Here is a 27470-nt window from a genome sequence, read left to right on the forward strand (position 1 = left end):
TTTGAATTATGGTGCTGGAGGAGACTCTTGAGAGTCCCATGGACTGCAAGAAGATCAAACCTCTCCATTCTTAAGGAAATCAGCCCTGGGTGCTCACTGGAAGGACAGATCGTGAAGCTGAGGCTCCAATACTTTGGCCACCTCATGAGAAGAGAAGACTCCCTGGAAAAGACCCTGATGTTGGGAAAGATGGAGGGCACAAGGAGAAGGGGACGACAAGAGGACGAGATGGTTGGATAGTGTTCTCGAAGCTACAAACATGAGTCTGACCAAGCTGCGGGAGGCAGTGGAAGACAGGAGTGCCTGGCGTGCTCTGGTCCATGGGGTACGAAGAGTCAGACACGACTAAACAACTAAACAACAACATTAAGGTAAGAGGGGGAATGTGCAGGAGAAATGATTTTGACAAGCTATGCAAGGGTGATGCTGTGGTCTAAACCGAAGAGCCTTGGGCTCGCCGATCGGAAGGTTGGCAGTTCAAATCCATGGGGTGAGCGCCCATTGCTCCGTCCCTGCTCCTGCCAACCTAGCAGTTCAAAAGCACGTCAAAGTGCAAGTAGATAAATAGGTACCGCTCCGGCGGGAAGGTAAACGGCATTTCCATGCGCTGCTCTGGTTCGCCAGAAGTGGCTTAGTCATGCTGGCCACATGACCCGGAAGTTGTACACTGGCTCCCTTGGCCAATAAAGCAAGATAAGCGCCGCAACCCCAGAGTCGGCCACAACTGGATCTAATGGTCAGGGGTCCCTTTACCTTTAACTTATGGACCTAAAGCCATTTGCACAGAACAAAATATGTATTTTATCAAAGTACATCCAGTTTTCTTTCCATTATTTTTTTTTGTGGGGCCCAAGAGAGTGGGGCCCTAAGCTAGAGCTTGTTTAGCTTATCCGTAAATCCAGCACTTGTGTGTGTGTGTGTGTGTGTGTGTGTGTGTGTGTCAGAGAGAGAGAGAGAGAGAGAGAGTCGCACAGACGCTTGCAACTTTGCAAGTTGCAATAAAGAAGCAACTCTTGAAGCCAAAGGCAGCGCTTCTTAGTTGACGATTCTCTCTCCCCTCCGCATTCAATAAGTTCTTATTACGTTTATCTGTGTTACAAAGCAAACAGAGAGACGGGGAAAGGTACATACATCTCCTGTCTCCACTTTCAATTCAGTGTCTTCTTTGCAGATCCTTTAACATTCGGCGAGAGACACATTTCTGCAGCTTCGCAGCCACGCCCTCAACTTTGCCAGGATGGCGACCCACAAGCGGCGGGGTGGGGGGCCGTGGGGCGAGCCAGACTTCTTGGCTCCAGGCTCCTTGACGGTGGGGGGCAGTGGGAAGAGCTTCCCAGGCTATTGGCTCTGGGCGGAGGCCACAACGGCACATGGCTGCATTTAGGAGCGCCCAGGGCTCCGGCGACCAGCTCAGGCTGCGGCGATCATGGCGGCTTTCCAATTGTGGAGGGACTATTTCCAGCTGGCTCGCGTGGTGCAAGAGATGCGCTGGCGGAGCGCGAGGAGCAGCTGGCCGGGGGCTTTCGCGGACCCGGCGCCGCCGCCGCGCAAGGAGGCGCCCCCTGCCGGGGTCAGCAGGCCGGCGCGCCACTGCGCCTTCTGCAAGCACAACGGCGAGTCGAGGGCCATCTACGCGTCGCACGCGCTGAAGGACTCAGCCGGGAGGGTGCAGTGCCCGATCCTGAGAAATTACACTTGCCCTCAGTGCGGGGCATCTCAGGATCGGGCGCACACGAGGAAGTTCTGCCCTTTAACCAACAAGGGCTACACGTCCGTCTACAGCTGCATCCGGAATTCGGCCGGGAAGAAGGCAAGCAACTGCAAAACGAAGCCAGCCTTTCCTAAAACTTAAAAAACAAAAAGGTGGGAAGGGGAATATTATTCTCTCTCTCTCTCTCGTTTTCTCTTTCAGCAGCAAAGGTTCCAACCTGGTGGTAAGTACTCTTCCTCTTCCTATCCCCACCACCCCAGGCCGCCTTTGTCTGTTAAGCGCATCTGAAAAGCAAACTCTGAAATCCCACTATCCGAAATGGCCAGACCTTGTCTGGATGTTTAGGAGGAAGAAGGCCCCCTGGGGTTGGGGAAGGAAAAGGAGGCGGATGGGGAGTTGGAAGGCGAGAGTGGGTTTAGTCCTGTGGGCATCAGTGCCACCGTTTTGTATCCAAGTAACTTTTACTCAGAGTAAACCCATTGAAACCCTTTAGTGGGTCTGAGTAAGACTAAGGTGGATTCAATGTATAAAGAATAACTATTATTATTATTTGTCCTCCAAGAGCGATTGAGCGACATTCCGGTGCCGAATGAGATACTTTTCATCCTGGCTCACACTTCCCGTATGTGTGTGTGTGCCTGACAGTTTGTTATTATTGTATTTACTATGTTTATAATAATAATAATTTATTATTTGTACTCCGCCCATCTGGCTGGGTTTCCCCAGCCACTCTGGGCAGCTTCCAACAAAGATGAAAAATACACTAAAATGTCACATATTAAAAACTTCCCTGAACAGGGCTGCCTTCAGATGTCTTCTGAATGTCAGGTAGTTGTTTATCGCTTTGACATCTGATGGGAGCTTGATAGCATACAGTTCTCCCTTTAACTCCTTGCATCCCCACACAACCCTATGAGGTAGGTTAGGCAGAGAGAGAGGAAGGGGTCGTGATCACCCAGTGAGCTTCATGGCCCAGAGGGGATTTGAACCTTCCTTCCCTGCCCCTTGGAAAGGGGGGGGGAGGAAGAGTGCTCAGATCGTGTGTGTGTGTGTGTGTGTGTGTGTGTGTGTGTGTAAAGTGTGTGTCTATGTGTGACTGAGGCAGAGACATATTTGCCAGATGGGAGGAAGGTTTCCTGAGCATTAGTAGCATGCTGGTAAATGCAGGACAAGAAAATGGTTGGTTTTGTGTTACTTCTGAACTAGGAACTGTGGCTTGTTTCTCTCTTGCAAGCCACAGCAGCCTGCCACCCTGAAGTGGTTTTCAAACCTGGCGGTTCCTGGGTTAAAATGAGTAAAAAATGTAGATAAGCAGCCATTGCCTGCCATTGCTACTCTTACAGCAAGGGTAGCCAATGTGAAGCTATGCAAGTGTTGTTGGAATACAGTTCCCCTTGTCCCTCACCACTGACCATGTTCCTGGGGTACGCCTGCTCTCCAGTATTTAGCCTCAAAAGGATTCTGGGGTGGGTATTCCTACAATTACAGCTGGATACAAACTAGAAAAAAATGCTGCATAGATTTCTGGTGAGGAAAATGTGATTGGGATTGTGTGCATTTTATCATCTCTTTCAGGTACATTTGCAGCTGTACCAGAGCTAGCACTTTTCTTGAAGTCAAGGAAAACTTTGGATCTAATATGCCCCAAGTGGTTGGTCTGCAGGAATCAACTGAAATATTCAGAAGGAACCTGGAGTGAAAAAGGAGAGAGGGAAAGATAGTCCAGGATGGCAACATTTACTTCAGGTGGCACTGGTACATCACACCCAGGGCCTGGAAATGAATTCTCTCAGTACAATCACAATCAACTCACTCGCTATTATTGTTTTTTAATCCAGCTACTCCTCCTGCTTGAATTATTTCACATTCATGTTATTACAGATGTCTGACTCAGTGTGAAGAGTGTCCACTTGAGACAAATGTTACCTAATTTCCCAAATCTCCAGTCTAAAGTCTCCCAATGTTTGTATTTGTTTGAAGTTTTGTTTAAATGCATGCTTGCTTTTCAAGTGATATTTGTTGGCCAGGTTTTATTTGGTTCTTAAGATGTATGGTCAATAATTACTTTGTTTGGTTAATATTATGACTTTATATGGTTATTTATTTGTTACACAAAAGCAATACAGCATTTTAAAAACTCTAAACCAAAGATGTGTCATTTTTCAAATGAATCGCTATGTAAGGATTTACTGTTGGACAAGGAAGTTAGGGAGGGGCAGTTGAGGGGATTTAGATGAAGGGGTCTTAGCATACTGTGATAAAGGGGCAAAGAATTATACCAGACTTGCAGCTGGTATAGTTAATTGCCCTCTTTTAAGTGAGAAAGTGCTGCATCCCACCCCACTTCCATCCTAGCTAGAGTGAGCAGCAGGGCTTGGGAAGCAGCAGTTCTACCACCACAGAATCTTCCCCAATTTTAGAATTGTTCTGTCTGTGTAGAATGCAAACACACAAGACACCATAAAGTAGGCTAGAATGAAAGTGCACAGCATTTTAAGCTCTATGGGTTAATGTGTGGAACAACTAAGTACACACATAACTCTTCCACTTGAAGTGAGGTTTAAAGTTACTAAAAATACAGCCAAAATACAGCATTTTCATTCCACTAACCTAGTTCATTTATAAACAATGAAATGGTTACACCAGAACCCTATAAATAATGGCATCATTCCGTAGTTTCTGTCCAGTAAAACTGGCTTTTAAGGTTAAGGTTTTATTTTTATTTTTGCATTCCATAAGATACATTTTGGCCTAATGGAGGAAGAACTATAGATACATGCCTGAACATAGGGCAACTCTTCACAATTGTGGACAAGAGTTCACACCCAGAAAGTTATGTCAAGAGTTTGTTAAGAGATGGTGGTGAAAGGGATATTGATCACAGCTTATATACAGGTAACTTTACTTACTGGATTGTGCACCAAGACATTGGACCCAGTTCTTATTTGTAAGGGTCCTTTACATTGCTGTGGTAGTTAGTGGGATATGAAGATGACTTATTATACTCATTTTATTAATTTTATTCTGCAACTAGCAGTCTATTTTGATGCAGATAGCATAAATTACCCCGCTGCTAAATGAAACAGCTAAAGAAAACCATAACAAAGCAAACTTTCAAAGCTGGAACAGAATTCACTAGCTAAATCTCTCTCTTCTTTTTGACTGTACAAAGTGTGCTTGTCACATTGCTCACGCTATGAGGTACAAGCTTCCCAGATTGTCTGTTTCTCCGGAACTTCAGCCTCTTGAAGGAATCCAGGTCTCTGTGTGTACTCATGATAAGTCGGCTAGGAAGAACAAAACAACCCAACCACACCACAATGGGTTCCATGTTAGCAAGGCACTTCTTAAGTAAGCTGCAGAAATAAAATTATAGACTGCAACCCCTTGCAGAACAATTCAGTCACTGTTATCTAAAGAAGCAGGTTCCAACAATTATTATTTTTTGCTCCAGAACAACTGCAAGGAATTTGATTTAAAGAGCTGAAATAATTCAAGGTAGCTGAAAGGGTTCATGTGCCATGTTCTCCAGTTCTCAGTCTAAGAGCCGTAGCAGGCTGGAAAAGTGACTGGGGAGGGGGAAATAACCTCCTACTTCAGGGGTCTGCAACCTTTAAGACAAAAAGAGCCACTTGGACCCGTTTCCGAAGGAGAAAAAAAACCTGGGAGCCGCAAAACCAAAACCAAATATATCTCCGGAGCCGCAATCTGACAGCGGGCGGGAAGGTGACGTCGGGACGGTGAGTGACTAACGCACGCACTGCCCCCATGCAACGTCACAGCCAGTACAGCGCCCGCCACAGTGGGGAGTGTCGGGGCGCACAATGCGCCTCCTCCCCTTGCTAGTATCCGCCCCGGAGCCGCGGCAAAGGTGTAAAAGAGCCACATGCGGCTCCGGAGCCGCGGGTTGCAGACCCCTGTCCTACTTCCTCACTGTGGCTGATAATGCCTCATGGCGCCTAGCAACCTCAGGTCAGCCCTCAGCAAGGCTGGCACTTTAATGAAGCAAGTCAGATCTGGTGCCTGAGGCAAAAAAATTGCCTCAGGCAGCAGATCTGCCCCCTGTCATTACTCTGGTGCAATCGCCATGGGGGGGTTAGCAGCTGTATGGGCACAGAGGCATGGGCAGGGAGGAAATCCAGACCTGGAGGGGAGGGAGATTTATTATTTATTATTTTTTTATTCCACTATTTATATACGTTCGAAGCAGCTGCATAGCCATGTTGGCATTTTAAAAATCTTCGAGGCATTCCTAAAAGTCATTTTAACCCCAAGGTTAAACACATGTGAAAATAAAATCTGAAATCAGTGGGACTTACACCCCAGTAGATGTCATTGGGATCTGGCATGTATCCCACTAATTGTGGTAGGACTTGCAATTCAGTAAACCCTTAAAACAGTCCTGGGCCAGATGCCTCTAGGAAGATCACAAACAGGCATAAAAGGCAATAGCTTTCCCTCAGTGTTTGTCCTCAGCAGCTGGCATTCAGGAGTATAAAACACATAGACATTCAATTTAACTACCATGCCTAATAGTGGTTGCTAGGCCAAACATGTCTTTTTGTCCTTAAATCAGGCACATTTAAGCTAAGAATGTTACACTATGATTCCTGTGGGAGCTATGTAATTGCTGTAGATGCTATGGCAGTGACCACATTATCTCAGGCCTTCAAGAACCTCATTTTTTATGAAGTATTGGATATGGTACAGAAATAAGTTCTTACTTGAGATTAGAGAGCTCTTTAATCAGTCCACAAACAACATCTGTTGCATCTTCTTGTTTGTATGGATCACAAATCCCCTCAGTCACCTCATTCCTGTTTTTTTTTGGGGGGGGGAAAGGAAAACAGAAGCAGGAGATCAGCAATATATATCTTTCTAGATTAAAAGTGTGAGTGTTTTCCAGGTGTCATGCCTTTTCAAACATCAAAGGATATTATCTTTACTCCACTGACCCCTTGACCTAGGATTCCAATCCCATCCTACAAATAGCACATCTAACAAATGACTTATTAAATATTTATGTAGAATATAGGTTTTAATTATGGTTTTTTATTGCACTTTTTCTTAAAACTGCCTGCCCCAAGCTTTTGAGATGGAAATAAAAATCATCCACTTCCATTAGCTCTGGTGTTTCAGGTGTGTGTACACACTCATGCAAAGCCACATATGTAGGCCTAGTAATACCAACTGGAATGCAAAATACAGTACCAAGAAAGCTCCTACTAGGAAATCCACCCACCTGTCACTATTTGGATAGATCAGATTAATGGCTGGGACTGGTGTTTTGATTCCACTTTGTTCTCCTACAGCACACTGATCACTTTTATCCTTGGAAGGGCTATGTGGATTATCCAGAAAGGATGTCTGAAGGGATAGAAATGCAGTTTAGCGAAACAGGTATATTCTCTATGTAAAAAGCACCAGTGAAGGACTTGTTCAATCACAATCTCAACCAGATGGGGAGAAATCTGCAGCAATAATGTTCATAATTAATGTAATAATTGGGTTATTAGACACAGAGGTTTCAGAATGTTGATACATAGACATATCCACTAGTTAGCTTTTAGACTTTATGCAAATAATTTTTATCGTTTCTTTTGGCTAGATGTGATGGATATAATTTTAAGAGAAGCCTCCTGCAAACGAGCAGAGATTGTTTGTAGCCTGAGCTACTTTGGGGAGGGCAAGGGGACAGTTCACCATTCTTCATCTACAGTGTGTTCTGCTGGCAAGCCCCTCCCCCCCCCCACTACTACTGCCGCTATCCCCATCCTCCCTCAGCAACAGGCCGGCACCTGCTCCATGCACACAGCGAAGAATTTCCTCCCACATCCTTGTGAGATATAACACAAACAGAACTAAAATGAATGCATAGAAATTAGAAGGAAACAGATGTTGGCATAACACTGGAAGAAACCTCCTAAGAGTAAGAGCTAGTTGACAGGAGAGCAGAATAACTAGGAAGATGGGGGATACTCCTTCACAGCAGGTATTTAAGCAGAGGTGGGAAGTCCATCAATCAGGGCTCCTATAGTTGCATCCCCCATTGCAAACCTTGCATTAAGTAGAGGATTGGACCAGATGACCTCCAAAGTCCCTCCCAGCTCTATCCAGCTTTTTTAGTTCAGAGGAGCCACAAAGGCAAGTACAAACTATTTTAAAGAACTAGAATGGGAGCCACTGCTTCCATTGTTGCAGCTTCAGTTAATCTACAGAATCAGTACTAGTTACAATGGGTTTGTTAGATCTGGAAATGACCATTTTATATACTACTGTAATGGGTTCACAAATATTTTTACTGGGATGCACTTCAGTTGCTACAATTATTTTGCACTGTAACACCATTCAAAATTATTCAAACTACAGTAAAATTGGAATCCACTGGTTTTTGTTAATGTTATGAGCTGCTTTAAGGACTCCGGCAAGGAAGTGGGATATAAATCTACTAATTAACTAAAAGTATGTAGTAGTGCAAGGCCAATTCCTTCATAAATTCATATGATGGGTACTGATACTTGCATTTATAAATGCAATCTTAAAAGGATTACTGGAGTGTTAAGGTCTTATCGATTCTGTTGTATAGTAACTGTCATATGAAGAAGTAAAACTATCACTTTCTAAATCTAGTCATTCATGGTCAACTCACCTTGTGTGGTGGAAATTCAAAGATGCCCAGTAGCTGACTGTTAGACAGAATTTCCATATCCAGAGAAAGGGAATCTGTGCAAGGAGAGCATGTTTGGGTCATAGTATCAAGGCCGCTTGGGGCATTTCTGCTGCAACCTGTACCTAATGCAAGGAGAGACTTCTGCATTTCGGAACCAGCATTCATTTCTCTACCAGGATCGCCCACCACCAGTGGTGCTGGAAGAACCTTGACTGTGGAGAGGCCATTTTCCTCATGGGCAGGTTTGTTCTTGTCGTCCTCACAGGTTACCATTTCTTCTTTTCCCTCCATGTAGATGTCAGCAGAAGAGTTTTTTGTTGGGTTTGTTTCTGCCTTGGCAGTCTCAGTCAAATTTTGCTGGGAAATACCTGACAGCACTTCCCTAATTTCAGCTGGTTCCAAATCACATCTGCTGAATTCAGACTGTTTTGTATCAGACACCAATCTCTCACTACCATTTTCCTGTAAAACTGGAACTTCTGGGTCAGGTGAGCCAGTGGGGCCTTTTGCTGGCCTTGCTTTCATTTCAGATTCTTTTTTATTCCTCCCCGTCTCTTCGCTGCAAATCACTGCTTGCACTGAGATTGTGCTGCTCTCAGGGTCAACATCCCCATCAGGCTGTGGCAAGAACATATCACTTGTTTCAAAAACCTGTTCACATTTTGATTCAGAAATATCTGCTTTCTTTTCCAAGTAAGTACTCATAGATCGAATATCTAGAACGTCTTTCCTGGAAGTATTCTGGCCTTGTACACTGTTTTGCTCTGCAACTATGATCTCTTCCATAAAAGGGTTGCTTTGGCTTGCAGTTTTACTCATACCATTTTCCTCTACAGGTTTGCCACTTGACCACAGGTTCAGCTTGTCTGTCCCCTTTTCACTCATTGCAGAGCTGCACAAAGTGACTTGTTCTGAAATTTCAGTACTGCTGCAAATGACATTTTGCTCTTCAGTTTCTCCCCTTCTATATGGAAGGTCCTGGTCTGCTTTTTTGACATCAGTATCTCCGTCTCTAGATACATTGCTTGTATTTAGATGTTTGCCTTGTTCTCCAGGTGTGAGAAATGATAGATCTGTCTCTAGTGGGAAATATGTTCTGTTGTTCTCCTTTTGGGTTTGGCTGAACATGCACTCAATAAGACTTGCGTCTTTACAACTTCTATTTTTGGTCCAGTTTGCTTCTTTTACATCATCTGAATTTGTGATATCATGGAAAACTTTATTTTTATCCATACACTTGTTTGAAGTATCAAGATGCTCTTCATGTGGGGTACTTTTAATATGGTCAGTGACACTGTCCTCTGCCAACATACTAATGCTCATCTCCTTAACAAACTGGCATTTAAATGGCTCTAGAGACAGACCATCTACATCCTTATTACCTGACACTTCCTTTTCACAGATACTTTCTTGTAAATTGGATGCTGTCCCTGTTCCTTGACAGGAATCAGCTAAGCCTGAGTTTGCACCACCATTGTTTATCCCTCCAATCTTGTCCTCATCTTGCATTTTAACATCCAGTCTTTTACTTAATTCTTCACAATGAATGATCAGTTGATCTCCAGCATCCTTCACTTTCGTCACCAATGAATCCGCTGCTTCTGGTGTCTCTGAAGAAGCAACAATGTTCTCGACATAATTTTTTGCTGTGCTGGTAACATTTCTATCCATACAATCACCCTTTGAAGAAGTTGACAAAATTGTGTGTCAGTAGAAAAAAGTAGCACAAACATTTAGCATTTTCTGACTATAGCTACCAGTTCCCATTTAATAGTGCATTTCTATGTATTTAACCATCTATATGCTGCCCCTTCAGGTTCTGAGTTCCTTTACCATCTTTTTACAGCTTATAACAAGCGAGCAAACTTCCAGGTTTGCTTACAGTAAAACTGAAACAATCAAAATAATAACAGCTGACATAATGAAAGGCATATTTAACAACAGAAAAGTCAGTTCAGGTAAAAAGTCTTAAGATATTTGTTTTTTAAGTATTTGCATGCTGCTGAAAAGACATTAGAGTACGTGTCAGGCAAGCCTCCCTGAGGAGAGCATTCCATAAGCAAGCTGACCCAATTGAGAAAGCCCTTTCTTCATTTGCCCTTTGCTAACCTTACTGGAAGAACGGAGCAGGGACACTAAAGATTACCTAAGTATACAGACAACTTAATGTGTGAATATGCAGTTCTGCACAAGTTATCATCTTCCACCAAATAATACTCTATTTTTATCTGCCCTTGGCCTACTAGTTTAAACAGTGAATTGTGGAGTATACACAGTGGAACTCTTTAAATTCCTAGATGGGCTTGTGCTCCCTCTAAAGAAGCAACTTTGCATTGTGGGGGTGCTGCTAGACCCACCTGTCTTGCCAAAGCTAGTGTCCTTAATATGCTTGAGAGTGTGCAGGTGCCTTAGCTGAAAGACAAACTAAAATGTGAGTTTTTCATTTGGGGGGGGTTACTCCATACTATTTATTTATTTATGAACTGCCTCTTAGAGAATGTCACTTAGAATTATTATTATTATTACTATTATTATTATTAAAATCAAAAATAAAAACCATAGTATATAGAAATAAAACAGCACAGCTAACAGTATACTTAAATAACATGTCAGTATATCTTGATTAAAACTAATCATTAAAAGCCCTCTGGAAATTTTCAGTGTGCTTAATTTGAACTAGAAGAGTGCAGTTTGTCTTTAATTATCAGTACAAAAACGAAAGTGTTTTCCCCATGTCCAGCCATAAGGAAACACTTCTCTAAATCACAAGGGTATACATTACATTATATAGATAAGGAGGAAGGGCTTGTTGTACCTTTTCTGTTCCAGTTGTTACAGCTCCTCCAAAATTTCCTTCCTTTTTTTCAGCCAATGTTTTTCTTGGCTTCGTAAACTTTGGTACCAACTTTCCTCCCTACGACCAACAATAAGAGTAAGAATAAAAATAACAATAAGAGTATCCTATACTCAATAAAAGTATCCTATACAATAAGAGTATCCTATCCTTAAGAGATAATAGAGATTGGATTTATCAGGCTCAACAATAACAATAAGAGATTGGATTTATCAGGCTCAACAAAGAAAATTATTTTTGACCTACTGACACTACCCTAAATTTCTGAGGATTTTGCAAAGGAATAAAATTGGACAAAACCTCATCAGGTGGATCCTGAAAGGAAGGCATTGTGATCCAACAGAGGTTCCCACAGGCAGAAAACAATTTTCACTGATTTCTTGCTCCCCTTGCAGCTCCCAGTGTCACTTTCCTTGCTGCTCTGGGAGGATTCCCAACCCTCCAGAGCAGATCTTAAGGGCACAGAGGGCTGCCGGAGGGAACTGTCAAATAGTATCTTCAAGGTATTCCATGGAAGTATCATATTTGCCAAGTGGGGTTCCACTCAGAGGAACTTAAGATTCAAATTACTGTATTAGAATTATTGAACAAGTATTGGTAGTAGTTTCACTCAAAATGAGAAGCACCAGAAGTTCAAGTTTATTTTACTGTCAACTAAAAGACGTTGTGAGCAACAGATAATTCCACAAAAGTGAAAGAACAACAGTAATTTACTATAACCATTAAAATGCAAATACAATAAGTTCATAAATATACCCCACATTTAAGAAAAAAACATCCTGCACTGAAAAAAAGAAAAGAAAAATGATCTGAATTTGATCATATCAATGGATTATGTGTTTACATGTAGAGATTTTAGCACCTAATGGAAAGTAAAGGGTCACCATCGTGACCTTGGCCTCAGGCAGCAAAATACCTTTGGAAATCTTGCACTTCTCCCAATGAAAGGATTGTGTGTGTGTGTCTTTTTCCCCCAGCTGGGCTTCAGCAGGTGACTTTCCTGGTGGCAGGTGTGCCACCTTGCTCCCATGAGTGGGTGCCAAGGGCATGCCAACATCACCATGGTGTGTACACACCATCAATCGGAATCTTGGGGGGGCACACCTCCATTTTAAATTTGTGGGTGCCCGGGCACCTCAGGGGCCGCATAGTTCGCAGCTATACCTGGTGGGTTATAAATTAGCAGGTGCCAATTTCCTTTCCCACCCTGGGCATCAAGATGTCTTGGGCTGGCCCTAAGTGGTCCTACATCTTTGTGTCCACATTTCCACAGGAAAACTCTGTCTTCCGGAGACCCACTACAGTGAAGCAGCAGTGCCTCTTGGAGCCAAGCATGGCAGGAATCATCCCGCATGTGATTGCCCAGTTGCTGGCAGTCCAAGTTCCCTTTGTATCAGAACTTTCCTGGTAGGGGGATTCCTCTCCACCCCCCTACTGCTGCCACAACAGCCAAACCCACTGTTTAAAATATACACACATATGTCAGGGGGTAAAACTAGGTTTTATTTCACCTGGGTCAAAGACCCAGTTTGGCTTCCCCCCTGTGTATTTGCGCGCGCGCGCGCGCGCACACACACACACACACACACACACACACAGAGGTTTTGAGCCTTAATGGTGCCCCTCTGGAGGCTTCACCCAGGGCAAAAAAACCAGCAAGCCCCCCACAGCTATGGCTTTGCAAATATTTAATATAAAGGGAAGGAAGGAAGCTAGCTGTTGCCCAAAGGGAGTGCTTAACTTAATTTTCTCCACAAGGGAGTAAACTGAGTGGTTTTTTTGAGGCAGGTAACTGGTGGCCAGGAACCAGGACTCCGGGGTTCTCTTTGGCCTAATAAAGAGGTGGGGTGGTGTTAGGAGTTCAGGGCGTTTCTTAATACCAGGTCAGACAACTTGTTCACCTAGCCCAGTATTGTCTACTCTGGCTGGAAGTGGCTATCCAGGGCAGAGGTCTTTGACTTCTTCACCCCTGACTACTCAGCGTTTTTAACTAGAGATGCTGGGGTTCAAACCTGGGGCCTTCTGTTCTCAGAGTATGTGCTCTACAACTCCACTAGGGGGAAATGTACGTACAAGGGGCAACCCTTGGTCTTAATCTGCACGCAGCAATAAAGTTTATGAATTCAAAGGAAGGTTGTGTGGAACGACACAGGCTGCTCTTCTGGCTATAACAGTTTTCAAGAAAAAGCTAGACAGACCATTGCTGAAGATGTATTTAGGTCAGGACTGAGCCAGCTGTGCAAGCAAAAGCCCTGGTTTCACTTCTCTCTGGCTTTGAGTGCCCACTGGTGGTTTGGGTTTCCATTGTACTTCTCATTGTTTGAAATTCTAAGCAACTTTTTGAATCCTGATGCGGGCCTTAGCTATACATCAATCGGTCACACACAAAATGTTTGCCATCTGTACAAATTATTTTCTGTGACTAAAGAGAGTGACTTTCATTTCGCTCACTGCCACCATGGTAGTTCCAGCACTGGTAGGTTGATACACTGTAGAAGCAGAGAATGTGGAAGAGCCTTGCCCTTTTCCCTAATCGCAGCAACTCTTCCTTGGATTTTTAAAAAAGCTTTTAAGATCATTTTCCTAGGTGTTTCAGCCATGACAAACAGAAGTATGCAATATAATCACTGCCAGTATACATTTTGAAAGGTGAAATGTTATTGGCTATTGGCCAAAGCAACAACACATGATCAGAAACAAACTCACAGATTCTTGCATTGCAGCCATGTGGATTAGCTCACATATTTTGAAGATCTTATGAGGGGGAAAAGTCCATTTGGACTGTCTCATACAGTCTTTCAACGCATAAGGAGGCTGAAGGGACTATATGAAGGATCTACACACGTGTAGAAATATATGCATGGTGGAGCAATAGGTGTATATATCTGTGTATGTTTGTGGTCTCTTCTGGCTGTTGAATGCCCAGCTAGTAAGCTGGTAGAAGCTAGCCACTGCAATCCTGTGACATCACACTGAAAGAATGTGTAAGGAGGTTTAGTGAATCATCCTCTTTACACAGAGCAAACCTATGCACAGAGCAAGCCAAAGAAGTAAGGCTATTGGGTTCAATGTGGTTTATTCCCTTGTAGCCTTAACAAACTGCCTGATACAATGCTTAAGATACATGCAAGGTGTCAATTACCCAAATATCTACCAGGTAAATCTTGCTGCATATCAGTCACCTCTGATGTCCTCTCTTGCGAGATTTATGTCATACAGACTGCAAGGATTTGGATTTGATCAAGCAGTATGTCCACATAAGGAACACAAAGGAAATCTATTCAGCTATACTTTGTAAATTTACTTTACCTAACCAATAAATTACTAAAAGCTACTCTACAGTTAAATATACTGCTAATGTTACTTGAGACGGAATTTACCTGAGACAGAGGTACAAAAACCTTCATATTATCTTGCTCTTTCCTCTCAAATGAAGCCTTGCTGTTAAAAGACAACAAATATATGCACATTCAAGTTTAGGAAAGGCAAATTAGTAATAGAAATACAGTAACTAGGAAATTCCAGTATGTTTGAAAATCCCAGGATGTTTATTCTGTTTGCAAAATGCCCTCCAGAGCAGAACAAAACAAACATGCTCCATCTTCCATGTGACAGCCCTTAAGATATTTGGAGATGGCTATCATATCTCCTCTCAGTCTCCTCTTTTCCAGGCTAAACATACCCAGCTCCTTCAACCATTCCTCATAAGGCTTGGTTTCCAGACCACTGATCATCATGGTTGCTCTCCTCTGTACATCTTCTAGTTTGTCAATATCATTCTTAAACTGTGGTGCTCAGAACAGGACACAGTATTCCAGATGTGGACTGACCAAGGCAGAATGGAGTGGTACTATTACTTCTCTTGTTTGGGACACTAGACTTCTGTTGATGCAGCTTAGAATAGCATGAGCTTTTTTTGCTGCTGCATCACACTGTTGACTCATGTTAAACTGGTGGTCCACTAAGACCCCAGATCCTTTACATATGTACTACTAGTAAGCCAGGTGTCCACTGTCTTATATTTGTGCAGCTGGTTCTTCCTTCCTAAGCACAGAACCATATATTTGTCCCTATTAAAATTCATTTTGTTAGTTTGGGCCCAGCTCCCTAGTCTGTTAAGATTGTTTTGATTCCTGATTCTGTCTTCTGTGGCATTAGCTACCCCTCCCAGTTTGGTGTCATCTGCAAATTTGATGGGTACCCTCACAATTCCTTTGTTCAAGTTGTTTATAAATACATTTAACAACGGGCTCAGGACAGAACCCTGCTTTACCTCACTTGTCACTTTTTCCCAAGATGACAAGGAACCATTAAGAGCAGTTTGAGTTCGGCCAGTTAACCAGCTACAAATCCACATAACAGTTACCTCGTTCAACCCACATTTTACCAGCTTCCTTGCAAAAATATCATGGGGACTTTGTCAAAGAAAGGGATCCTAGAACTTGAAGGAAGATGGCATTAGATCTTCTAATGAAGAGACTTTGCTGGGCGCTTATTAAATGGACATTAGTCTCCTCCATTATTTTTTAAAACTGAAATCTTACCTGAAATCTAAACATGCAGGGCAGCTTAAAAGTTTGTTTGGTATTTTGTGATATTTTTGTTGGTTATCAAAATGGTTTACAGTACAGTGGTACCTCCGGTTACGAACTTAATTCGTTGCGGAGGTCCGTTCTTAAGCCGAAACCGTTCTTAACATGAGGTGCGCTTTCGTTAATGGGGCCTCCTGCGGCTGCCGCCGGTGCGAAACTTCCACTCGCATCCCGGGAGAAAGTACCCAGCTAGGGGCTAAAAACACTGAAAAGTGGGAGCAGCCAGGCTGACTCATCTCACATAAATCACTTAGAAAGTTGCCTGCACATTTTGCTTTATAACTTTACTTCCATGACAGTTAGAGACTTACTGTTTTACACACTGAAAGTACAGAATCTGAAGCCCTTTGCAGGAATGGGTCCTGGTCCAATTGCTCTAGTTGCATCATTATAATCTGACATGTGAATTCACATGCTTAATAAAACTTTTGTCCAGAAGCCTTACTTTAGAACAATCAGAATTTAATCGTATGAGGAGTCTCAGTTGTCTTTCTCTTATCAATTGCCACCCCTTGATTTCTCTGTCCAGTCCAACCATGTTTCAGTCATTTCATACTCTGCTTTGAATCAAACTTGATTACCTTGTATCCAGGTCTGCTACTAAATTTTCTGTGTTCGTGTTTGCTAGGCTATTTCTTTGACATTCTTGAATTGTTCCTGATACAATTACTTTTGTGGAAGAATTGTCAGAATGAAAATTCTGTACTGGCATTTCTGGATCATTCCCTTCTGTAAGCTTCCTCCTAAGGCACTTGTTTGCTTTGGATAGGCCATGTTCCTTGTTCTCTTCTTTTATTTGGGGAAAAAAATATTAATCAACCTTTTTGCAAAATAAATACAGCAATTAATATTGACTTTATAATAAAATACATTAATCACCTAAAGGAGAACACTTTTAAATCCTGTTGATTTCAATAGGCATTGATTTCAATGCACATGCTTTAAGTCTGCTACTGAATAACAAGGCTTAAATGTACTTAATTCAAGTGGATCTGCTTAATTTATTGAAGCACATGCTCTCACGACTTACCGTACACTGCAAACCTAGACATGCTTACTCAGGGGGGAAGAGGGTTCTAGAAACATTTCTCCCATGAACTTCATTAAGTTAACTTAGCTTAGGTTCCAAGTCAATGTGACAGCTTTTGGAATTGATATGCAAATAGTTATACTGGCTTACTCCCAGGTAAGCTTGCAAACTTTTCATAAGCAACAATCTACCTCAGCATTTTGGGGGTGGGAAGTGATTTGCACAAAGGTGAGCATCTACCCAAAACAAAAAAGGCTGTTGAGGGCAGGGGAGGAGTGGCTGGGGGGAGGATCCAGAATACACAGAACTGAGTGTGTTAATTGTCATGTGCTATTTGTGTACACAGAAAATCAGATCTGCACAATCTGCTAGTGACATTAAGCCCCCGGTCTTGAAGCACCACAATATGGAAATGGCTTGAAAAGATTGGAGGAGGGGGAAGTCTTATATAATGACAAAAAATACAGTGTGATTCTATTACCTGGAATTTGTCCCTTCTTCCTTTTACTCATTTTAGTGGCTTGGTAGATCTAAAGGGAAATATCAATTTAGGTCAATGTTTTCTACTAAAATAAAATATATTGCATTATTAGATGTTATATCATGGTGTTTTGACAGCCAAAGTTAATCATATGCTGTTTTGAGACATTTTCATGCATACTAAACTCTAGTATGTGAAAGTTTAACTCTTCAAGAGTCACATTACCATACAGGCTGTTTTTTTCAGAATCCCTTAGTAATTATAAGCTGGCTGTGATAATCAAAAACTTGCCCTGTCAGAGGAAAGTATTGAGTTAGCAAATTTTGGGGGCTTTTCCAGATGAGGCTTTTGTTATGCACTCACTGTGTCTTATTTGCTAATTGTTCTGAAATCGCTCCTGTTATTCTTTGCATGGAGGCCCTCACTGTCCATCAAGTCACAAATTAGAAGATCTTAAAATAAAAAAATTGAGGCATGGGCCACCCATTTGCCCCACCGTGAATACAGAGCTGCCTGCAGTACTCTTGGTTCAGTGTAGTCTACGTCTCAACAGTATCTTACTGCGTTATCATTAAATGGACAATTAAAGCCGTTTGTCAGAAATCAGTTCTAAAACGCTTAATCCCATGCAGAGCAAAGCCGCCATTGTTTTGCATTGCTTCTCTTCAACACCATGTAATAGTGCAGGAGATTCAGTCACAAGTCGACCTTTAGCTTCAAGTGAAAAACCTTGCCCCCTTCTCCCCCCAAAAATAATTCTGTGAACACAAAGCAGAAAACATAACCAGCAATGACACAGCTGTTTAAAAAATATGAATATGATGGGGAGAATCAGATCCAGACTGAGATGTTGGGTTTTAATTCCCGCCCTGCATAATCAATCACATGGATGCAGTGCACACACACTATTTGAATGGAAATGCCCATCAACTTTGTGGAGGCCTGGCCCTATCAAATAATTTATTTTGGGGAGCCCATAGGAGTTGGGTCCTATGATATGCAACGTTGAGGGGCCCTAGGTTGCTTAGCTGGAGAGAAAACAGTGTTAAGCCAAGGGGGCTGAAGCATTAAAAAATGGAAAATTTTTATGTAACCAGCAGTAACGTTATTGCTTTGTGCTGTCCATGTCTGCTGTATCCATAAAACAAAAGTCATGAGGGGGAAAATACAACTAAATAATAAATGCACATAATACAACTAAATACAAAAGAGAGGAACTCAAAGGAGCACCTGCTTTTTGAGCAGCACAAAAAGTGAGGGAAGGCAACTCCCTAACGACTTTTCCCGCCAATTCTCCTTTCCCCCCCTCGCCCCCACCCCTAGAGCTAGGAAAAAGGGTAGAACGAACACCTCTTGGTTTCCGGTGTTATTCGGGGACCCTTTTCCTAGGGTGGCAAAACACACACAGACAACCACAAGCAGCTAAGAGCAAGTTTATCCCGTCGCTGTATCTTTCAGTGTTCCTTGCAAACCGCTCTCCTTCTCTGCCTTACCGCCCAGCTTTGCCTGCTATATGGAGAAAAAGAGACGCGGGGCCAGGTTTGGTGAAAGGAACTATCCTTCAGCCTCAGCCTGCCCAGCGGGGAAATAAATCTGAACTATACCAGGCTATGCAGTACGGCTGCAGCGTCTCTCGGCCCGCCTCCCCGCTCCGATTTCCAAGCGGAGTGCGAGAAAAAGGAGGCAGCGATGCCTCCGGCGGCCAGTTGCTGCGAATCGAGATCGGGAAAAAGAGCTGCTCCTGCGCTCAGGTTCTGCGCACGGGCTTCCCCGTGGCTAGCCACTGTGGGGATAGGATCCTGGGCTTGATGCTGAGCCCTTTGGCCTGATCCAGCAGCCGGGCTCTCCTGATATTATATGCTCGAATCCTGCTCGCGGGCTTCCCCCAAGGGGCATCTGTCTGCTGGCCACTGTAATAACTAGGTGGGCCCGATCCAGCAGCCGGACTCCTCTTACGTTCTTAGGGCATCTGCAGAAGTGTGCATGCCCACGAAAGCTCATGCCAATAACAAGCTTAGTTGGTCTAAGATGCTACTGGAAGGATATATATATATATATATATATATATATATATATATATATATATATGCAATTTATTTTATTTCCATTTGAATGCAACACACATCAGTTTTACTTTCAAGTGCTAGATCCTTGTTAAAGACAATGCATAATCAGAAAAGCACTTTCACGCCTCTCCACTTGCAAGGCAATAAGCAGCATGACTAAGGGAAGCCTTTCCAAACAGTGGGCTTGCTGCATGGCATTAATCGCTAGCAGTTTCTTATGGGACAAGAGTCTTCATTTTGTGTAAGGCAAACAGTAAACATTGGGCAAACAAACAGTTTCTTTACCCTTCACAATAGTGCACTTGAATGCCTTAACCCACCATCTGTAGAGGAGGCTTTTGTACTTCATCACTAGCTTACTAAAAAGCTGGATTTTTTTTTATTTTGTTCTTAGGGCAGTTTCTTTTTCCTCGCCCAGTGCAGGAAGCATTTGCGAAGCAATATTGTACTTTAAAAAAATAAATTAAAAAGTAACTATCTAAATAAAATACGCGGCGTGCATTGGGGTTGGGGAGGCACAATGTTCTGCCTTTTGTTCCAAATTTTGGCCTGCCAGGCTCCAGCAACTACCGTAGCTGCTCTTCCCTCCGCGCACTCAGTCTACGGACTGGGAAGGGGAAAGCCTGCCGTAAAGCCCGACGGGCGCCGTCGTGCGATGCCGTGCTCGCGACGGAGACGTAAAGCAAGTCGGGGGTTGACGGGCTAGTCGCGGAAAGAAGCCGGAAGTGCGTGTGGCTGGAGCGAGAAGGGCTGGCCCCCAACTTTTGCCTGCGGTGTCGGGGGCGAAGGGCGAGGAGCCGGGCCGCGGCAGGGGCCCTTTGCCACTCTCTGGTTAGCGGCGCAGCCTTCCGAGTCCCTTCGCATGCGCGGCCCGGTTATCCTCACAACAGTCCCGTAAGGTAGGCCAGCATTATTGTTTTTAGGAAGAGAAGCGGCGGGAGAAACATGAACCGGTGATGTTTTATTTGCAAGCCGCCTTGAGACCCTGGTCAGGGGAAAAGGTGGGGTAAAAATAAACTAGTATAGAATGATAATAATGGCCAGATTTATAATTTTGGCTGTCACCATGTGCATGTTTATTATTATTATTATTATTATTATTATTATTATTATTATTATTATTATTATTAATTTATATCCCGCCCATCTGGCTGGGTTTCCCCAGCCACTCTGGGCAGCTTCCAACAAAACACTAAAATACAATAGCCTATTAAACATTAAAAGCTTCCCTAAACAGGGGTGCCTTTAGATGTCTTCTAAAAGTTTGGTAGTTATTTTTTTACCCGAGAATAAGTCCCATGGAACACATTGTCCCACATCCCCCCACTGCCCCCGATGGGTTTTATGGAGTGCTCTAATTAAAAATCTCTCCTTAAGCAAGCCACTGTCTTCAGTGGGGTTACAATACCGTTGTAATCATATCAGCTTAATGCATTGTGAATTGTTTTGAAGAAAGCATATTTTTGTTAAAAAAACAGACTCAAAAGTACTACAGTGGTACCTTGGTTTAAGAACAGTTTAGTTTATGAAAAACTTGGATTAATAACGCTGCAAACCTGGAAGTAGGTGTTTTGGTTTGTGAACTTTGCCTTGGAATAAGAACATGTTTTGCTTCCTGTTGAGTGTGTTCCATTTGTAAATTGAGTCCTTCTGCTATGGGAAAGCATGTGAAGAATGCTTTGGTTTAAGAACGGACTTCCAGAATGGATTAAGTTCGTAAACCAAGATATCACTGTATTCTAGACGTTAAGATTAATACCAGGGATGGTGAGGCTTTCTCCTAAGAGTGAAAGAAGGGGAGAGAAAGTATGTGGGGTTAGTGTTTTGTTTGTTACTATGTTGTTTGTGTTTTTATTCTGTAAACCGCCCTGTGATTCTCGGATGAAGGGTGGTATATAAATCAGTCAATCAAACAAACAAACAAATAATAAAACTGGCTGGCTAGGAGTTGGAGTGATGTGGGCAGACAGATAAGATAGGCGTGGTAGTATAGGCATTTGAGGCGAATAAGATGCGGACTGGAAAGCAGTGGCCGTGGGCTTAGTAGCCTCATGTTATGTGCATTAGCTTGGCAGTAAATCCTATTGAGGCTTATTCCCAGTGATTTCAGCCATACTGAAGTCAATGTATGTGATTAGGGTTGCCACTGCATGGCACCAGACAGAAGAGAAAAACAGAGGAGGTATGGTGGCACATATTTCATGACTTAGTGTCACATATCGCATGTCGTGTGCAATATTAATGGAACACACTTGTGGTTTTCCGGAAGCGCTTTGGAAAAGAAGTGGGGGCTGGGCAGCCATCAGCAGAAGAGGGAGATAATGCGGATAACTGGAATGAGGGAAACAGGGACAACTTCTGACTGATCCCATTAAAATATCCAGCTCCATCTGGCCTGATGCTGTCTTGCACTGACTGAGAACAGAACAAAGAGAAATGAACAGGAACAGGAAGCCACCTTCAGGAGGCAAAGGTGCTGCCACACCTAGACAGGTAGGTTGCTATCCCCTTTTTCTGTGGTGTGATTTGTCTTAGGTGCTCTTTCTTGAAAGCACCTTGTTTTAGGCTGTGCAGGTATCTGCTCCAAGATGCTGCTTTCACATCTTGAGCACTATGAAATAACAATGTGTACACACAACAGGTCCTCTCCTGCCACTCTTGTTTTATGCCCATAGTGTGTAATCCTTCTGCCACAGGAAATCTTGTTCTATAAGACACACCCGACCATAAGACCCACCTAGTTTTTAGAGGAGGAAAACAAGAAAAAAAATATTCTGAATCAAATGTTGTACTAAACTATTTAATAAACAACTGAAGAGTTTCATCAGGATACCCTGAACCTTGAAGATATTTATATCACACACACACACACCCCACCCCACACACATCCAAGACTGGTTAATAAATAGCGAACAGCTGCCAATTCCACTACCCCTTAGCTCTGGTTGTACAACCTGCGAAGCTAACAGTCAATCTAACTGGGTTAAAAACACAACTTTACTTACCTTTTTAAAATAAAAGGATAGACTCTAATAAAGAAGTTTGATAATGTTTTTAAAAGCATTATATATGACTCTATCTTAAGCATAAGTATGTCCCACAGAGAAATTTATGGTCTGCAAATAAAAACATCCTAAAGATCCCAGGCCACAGAGAGGAAAGGCTGGCCTCAACTAGAGCCAGGGCTTTCTCGGCCGCGGCTCCAATCTGGTGGAACGCTCTGTCACAAGAGACTAGGGCCCTGCGGGACCTGACATCTTTCCGCAGGGCCTGCAAGACAGAGCTGTTCCACCAGGCCTTTGGTCAGGGCGCAGCCTGACCCCCTCCTCTGGCAATCTGCACAGAATTTTGCTTGATGGTTGCCATTAATTTGATTTTAATTCATTTTATAATGAATGTTTTTAGAATGTTGAACTATTTTGATTGTTCTTAGCCACCCTGAGCCCAGCTTCGGCTGGGGAGGGCAGGATATAAATAAAATTTATTATTATTATTATTATTATTATTATTATTATTATTATAAATATCTCTAACAAATGTTAACTTACTGGGTTGCCAGATGCACAATTTGGCCCCAGTGCTTCTGCTTTTTAGGGTTTCCAGCTTACTGAAACCATGTTTAAAGATACAAGATGCATTTTAATTGTAACAGTATCATTAGATGCTGCACCAATAAAAAATTGGCACGGTTGTGACCCAGCTGTGTTGTGGTTAGGGGGCAGAGTGAGAAGTGGGAGAGAATGTGTGATGAGACTTCTTCACTGCTTTGTAAACTGGCAGTAGGTGTGGCAGAGCAACAGGTTAGTTCATAGTCTGCTTGCGAGAGGAATTATTGTGCAAAATGCTTCCTTGTTCTGGAGATGTTTTCCAAGATGTGGGTGTGACTTGGGTGTGTTCTGAGTCTAGTCCACCCTTTTAGATTCCAAGTAGGCAGAGCAAAGCAGCATAATGTAGGGCAATTATATTTCAGTGTAGTCTCGCTGTTGAAAATCCTTCACGTATGTGACAGTGGCATAACATTCCTTAGCAAATAGAGAAACTTCTGAAGGCTCTTTCTTCAGCTGGTGGATTAATAAGGGCTGAGCAAATAGGCCCTAGTGGAAGGGAACAAACACTTGCCTAGGGCATCAGGCTCCTGTGCAACAAGTAAAAATTGTGATGCTATGAAAATTCAGTTAATAGATCAAGTACAACATTAGGACAATTTAAATGTTAGAAACGCCCCCAGTAATATGGTAGCCAGTAGAGTAGCATCAATTCTGATTGCAAAAACAACATATAATTCTGTCAGTAGACTCATAATGTCATTTATGTTCCCCTGAAAACTAGTACTTTTGTTGCAATAAGTATCCATACAATAGGCTCACTTATTATTGCTTAATAATATTTAAGGCTGCAAGAGGTAGTTAAAGGAATCTGTATTTTTTAGAACAGCTAAAGGGGTTGTAAAACACATATCTTCTTTGAGGTGAGCTTCAGAGGCACCCACACACATCCCTGTATTGTATCCAAGCTTGACATAATTTCTCTGGCATCTCTAGATCTAACTTGCACATTATTCAGGCAGGTTTGTGTGGTTATGAAGGAACACTACTCTTGTTACAGAGAAATGAAACTCCAAGCCATTGGGACAAGACTTCATCTCACGTTCCATCTATTGCCATTCAATACCCTGCTGCAGGGTTATACACGCAGGCAATATCTTACCAGAAAGGCAGTTTGTCTACCATTATTAGTCTTCTCTGTAACTTACAGATAAAGGAGACATAACATATAGAATAAGAGAACAGGAAGAACATACATTTAAAGAAGATCAGAAAACATTTATTGAATATATGGAAAATAATTCAGTGTACAGCCAAAAACGCTGTCAGCATTAAGATAAATTCAACAGTGTAAATAAGTTTTGATGAAAGCAATAATGGAAAACAGATTGGTACAGTTTTTGTAAAATATGCGGGGATATAAGATATGTAAAATGAACCACGGAAAGAAAGAAGGGAAGAAATTGATATCTTAAGTATGTAAAATGTTTATTTGAAATTGTAAAACAGAAAATTGAATAAAAATTATATTTTTAAAAAACCCTAAAGTGTGTATGTACACCTGGGGGGTGTGGGGGATAAAGAAGGCATATCCTGTTGGGAATACTTCAGGGAATACCTGGGCAGTGATGAGGCACAACGTGAATGAAGAATGTGCCCCAGAAAACACTGCAAGATGCAAGGAATCTGTGGCTGGTGCTCAGGGGTTTCTTGGCAGACAAATCAATGTTGTGAGAGTTCCCACATGGTATGAAGTTTGAAAAATGCTGCATGGAGTCATATCCTGTTGTGACTTTCATTGATATTTCATAAGAAAAGGAAAGAATTAGAATGTAATGAATATTTGTTTCTTATTTGTTTTTGTTTTTTAAAATCAAAGGAACAGTCACTAAAATCAAAAACACACAAGCTGTATACAGTACATACGTACCTCTGCCCAATGCTTCAGCTGAAAAGATTCCCGGAGTGGCTTACATATACAGTGGTACCTCTGTTTAAGAACAGTCCAGTTTAAGAACAATTTGGTTTAGAAACTCCGGAGAACCGGAAGTAGTGTCCCGGTTTGCGAACTGTACCTCGGTCTAAGAACGGCATCCGAATGGTGGAAGGACACCGGTGGCGGGAGGCCTCATTAAGGAAAGCATGCCTCGGTTTAAGAATGGTTTTGGTTTAAGAACGGACTTCTGGAACGGATTAAGTTCGTAAACCGAGGTACCACTGTAATCAATTTTAGAAGACAATCCAAAAAACAAAAGGAAAAAGGCTGAGGAAAATTGTCTTCCCCAGCTTGGATGGATGCTAATGTTGGTACTTAAACATGTACACAAGCAGTGTGTCTGCTAATACAGTCATTAGTTTGCAGCAGCAGCAACAACAACAACAACAATTTATTCATCCCCAGCCACTCTGGGCGGCTCCCAACAGAATATTAAAAACACGATAAAAGATCAAACATTAAAAACTTCCCTAAACAGAGCTGCTTTCAGTTGTCTTCTAAAAGTCAGATAGTTGTTTATTTCCTTGACATCTGATGGGAAGGCATTCCACAAGGTGGGCACCACTACCAAGAAGGCCCTCTAAGATCAGTATCAACAAAGACTATCCATAAAGCATGAACAGCCTAGGACCCTCGTACCTACGGGACCGCCTCTCCTGGTATGCCCCACAGAGAAACTTACGGTCTTCAAATAAAAACATCTTGAAGGTCCCAGGCCACAGAGAAGTTAGGCTGGCCTCAACTAGAGCCAGGGCTTTTTCGGCTGTGGCTCCGATCTGGTGGAACGCTCTGTCACTAGAGACTAGGGCCCTGCGGGACTTGACATCTTTCCGCAGGGCCTGCAAGACAGAGCTGTTCCACCAGGCCTTTGGCCAGGGCACAGCCTGACTCCCTCCCTCGGCAATCTTCGTGGAGCTCTGGCACAATGGTTTCCAGTGGCCTGATTTGAATCAATTTTATAATGAATGATTTTAGAGTGTTGTTTGTACTGTACTTTTGTACTGTTTTATTTTTGTTAGCCGCCCTGAGCCCGGCTTTGGCTGGGGAGGGCGGGATATAAATAAAATTTATTATTATTATTATTATTATTATTAACATCACATAGTAAGTCTACAGCACTCTTCATGACAAAGTTGTACCTCATTTCCTGTAGATGGGTTTGCTGTTGGATTTTTCACCCGAAGGCTTGATGGCCAGTGATGGGGAGGATGATCACGAACTGGAGGCTGAATTCCTGGCCATTGTTGGAGGCCAGCCAGATCCAAAACGGAAACCAAATGGAAAAAGTAAGTGGCTGCCAGGCCCTTGTAGTGTTGCCTGTTGCTTAAGAAAGTGACTTGAGCACTATGGAGTGTGTGTCTGTGTGTATGGGGTACATCTTGAGCCCATGGAACCTTTCCAGATTCCAAGACACAATCTGTCACCCAACTCTGCAAAAAAGGGGGAAGCTGCCTATAACATGTCCTTCCCTTCCTCTTTATCTCTGTGCTTTCTTTGAACTCTTGAAATATCCTGAATTTCCCATCCCTCCTATTGGATATTATAGACAGCTCTTCTGGCTTCACAAATTTCCCACTCAGTCCCCACCTTTATGCTGCTGAGCAGTGAATGTTTTGGGCTGCAGTACTAGGGACGCAGGTGGCACTGTGGGTTAAACCACAGAGCCTAGGACTTGCCGATCAGAAGGTTGGCAGTTCGAATCCCTGCGACAGGGTGAGCTCCTGTTGCTCGGTCCCTGCTCCTGCCAACCTAGCAGTTTGAAAGCACATCAAAGTGCAAGTAGATAAATAGGTACCACTCTTGTGGGAAGGTAAACGGCGTTTCCATGTGCTGCTCTGGTTCGCCAGAAGCGGCTTAGTCATGCTGTCCACATGACCCGGAAGCTGTACGCCGGCTCCCTCGGCCAATAAAGCGAGATGAGCGCCGCAACCCCAGAGTCGGCCATGACTGGACTACTTTCTTGGGGTAACTGTCAAGAAGAGTTGGCCACCTGCTACTTCAATGTCGATGCCACAGTTCACCATAGGCTTGGCCACCACCACCTTTGACGTCTCCCCACATCAGCATGGACCCAGTCATGCATCTTGGGGCCTCAGTGCAAGTGAGGACACCCCTTCTTACCCACCCCCCATTCACACTCTACTTGTGGCCTTGCCAAAGGTCTCCTTTACCATTTTGAAGCAAAGCCAGTAGACACGTCCAACTACTCCCAAGTGCTTGATGAAAATAATCTATTGAAGACTTGCAAGTTTCAAAGAACTAGAATCTTTTTTTTATAATAATATTTATTAAAAAAACAGTAAAAAACATACAGAGTAACATATAATTTTCCAATATCCACATTTCATTCTCCTCCTTGGGCTTCCTCGCGACTCTCGTTCCTGCATTCCAAACTCTTAACTTTTACCAGCAAATTATTAACTTGTTTCAATTCTTATAGTACAATTTTCCAATATTAAATCTCAAATTTTAGAAAATTTAGACCACAATTCTAAAGACTTAGTTTTAACATAATATTTATCCAA

At 42.8% G+C, this 27470-nt stretch overlaps 3 protein-coding genes across 4 annotated transcripts in view; 2 read left to right on the forward strand and 1 right to left on the reverse strand.

Annotated features, from left to right (window-relative positions):
• The first annotated feature begins 983 nt into the window (after nt 1-983).
• NANOS3 (nanos C2HC-type zinc finger 3) lies at nt 984-4186 on the forward strand. Of its 2 annotated transcripts, none has more exons than XR_014163976.1 (2): nt 984-1934; nt 3287-4186. XR_014163976.1 is itself a non-coding variant. In XM_081894952.1 (2 exons), exon 1 carries the CDS (start codon nt 1427-1429, stop codon nt 1850-1852), a length of 426 nt encoding a protein of 141 aa, XP_081751078.1. In that variant the 5' UTR covers nt 984-1426; the 3' UTR covers nt 1853-1863; nt 3287-4186. The 2 variants fall into 2 exon arrangements, 1 of the variants encoding a protein (XP_081751078.1); XM_081894952.1 differs by having other exon boundaries at nt 984-1863.
• Nucleotides 4187-4404: 218 nt separating this feature from the next.
• BRME1 (break repair meiotic recombinase recruitment factor 1) lies at nt 4405-19285 on the reverse strand. The gene is made up of 9 exons (XM_081894159.1): nt 19101-19285; nt 17339-17387; nt 16409-16616; nt 14616-14676; nt 11164-11295; nt 8361-10061; nt 6954-7078; nt 6436-6528; nt 4405-4998 (listed from the first exon to the last, which is right to left on the reverse strand). The coding sequence occupies exons 2-9, from the start codon at nt 17367-17369 to the stop codon at nt 4851-4853; spliced, it is 2499 nt and encodes an 832-aa protein (XP_081750285.1). The 5' UTR covers nt 17370-17387; nt 19101-19285; the 3' UTR covers nt 4405-4850.
• A 794-nt stretch (nt 19286-20079) lies between these two features.
• Nucleotides 20080-27470, forward strand: part of CC2D1A (coiled-coil and C2 domain containing 1A) — a 51480-nt gene continuing 44089 nt past the window's right edge. Inside the window, exons 1-3 of the mRNA XM_081894997.1 lie at nt 20080-20303; nt 21789-21897; nt 26099-26231. Of these exons, the coding sequence (XP_081751123.1) occupies nt 21841-21897; nt 26099-26231 (190 nt within the window). The 5' untranslated portion in view covers nt 20080-20303; nt 21789-21840. The remainder of the gene's footprint in view (nt 20304-21788; nt 21898-26098; nt 26232-27470) is intronic.

The sequence above is a fragment of the Podarcis melisellensis genome (genome assembly GCF_964234715.1).
Source record: "Podarcis melisellensis genome assembly, chromosome: 17".
NCBI classification, from domain to species: Eukaryota; Metazoa; Chordata; class Lepidosauria; order Squamata; family Lacertidae; genus Podarcis; species Podarcis melisellensis.

Coding starts and splice junctions, on each gene's coding strand:
- BRME1 (XM_081894159.1), bottom strand. CDS start 17,369: ATGAGTAAAAGGAAGAAGGGACAAATTCCAG. Junction 7,079..8,360: donor TTGAATTTCCACCACACAAG/GTGAGTTGACCA, acceptor CTATCCCTTCAG/ACATCCTTTCTGGATAATCC. Junction 6,529..6,953: donor ATCTATCCAAATAGTGACAG/GTGGGTGGATTT, acceptor AAAAAAAAACAG/GAATGAGGTGACTGAGGGGA.
- NANOS3 (XM_081894952.1), top strand. CDS start 1,427: ATGGCGGCTTTCCAATTGTGGAGGGACTATTTCCAGCTGGCTCGCGTG.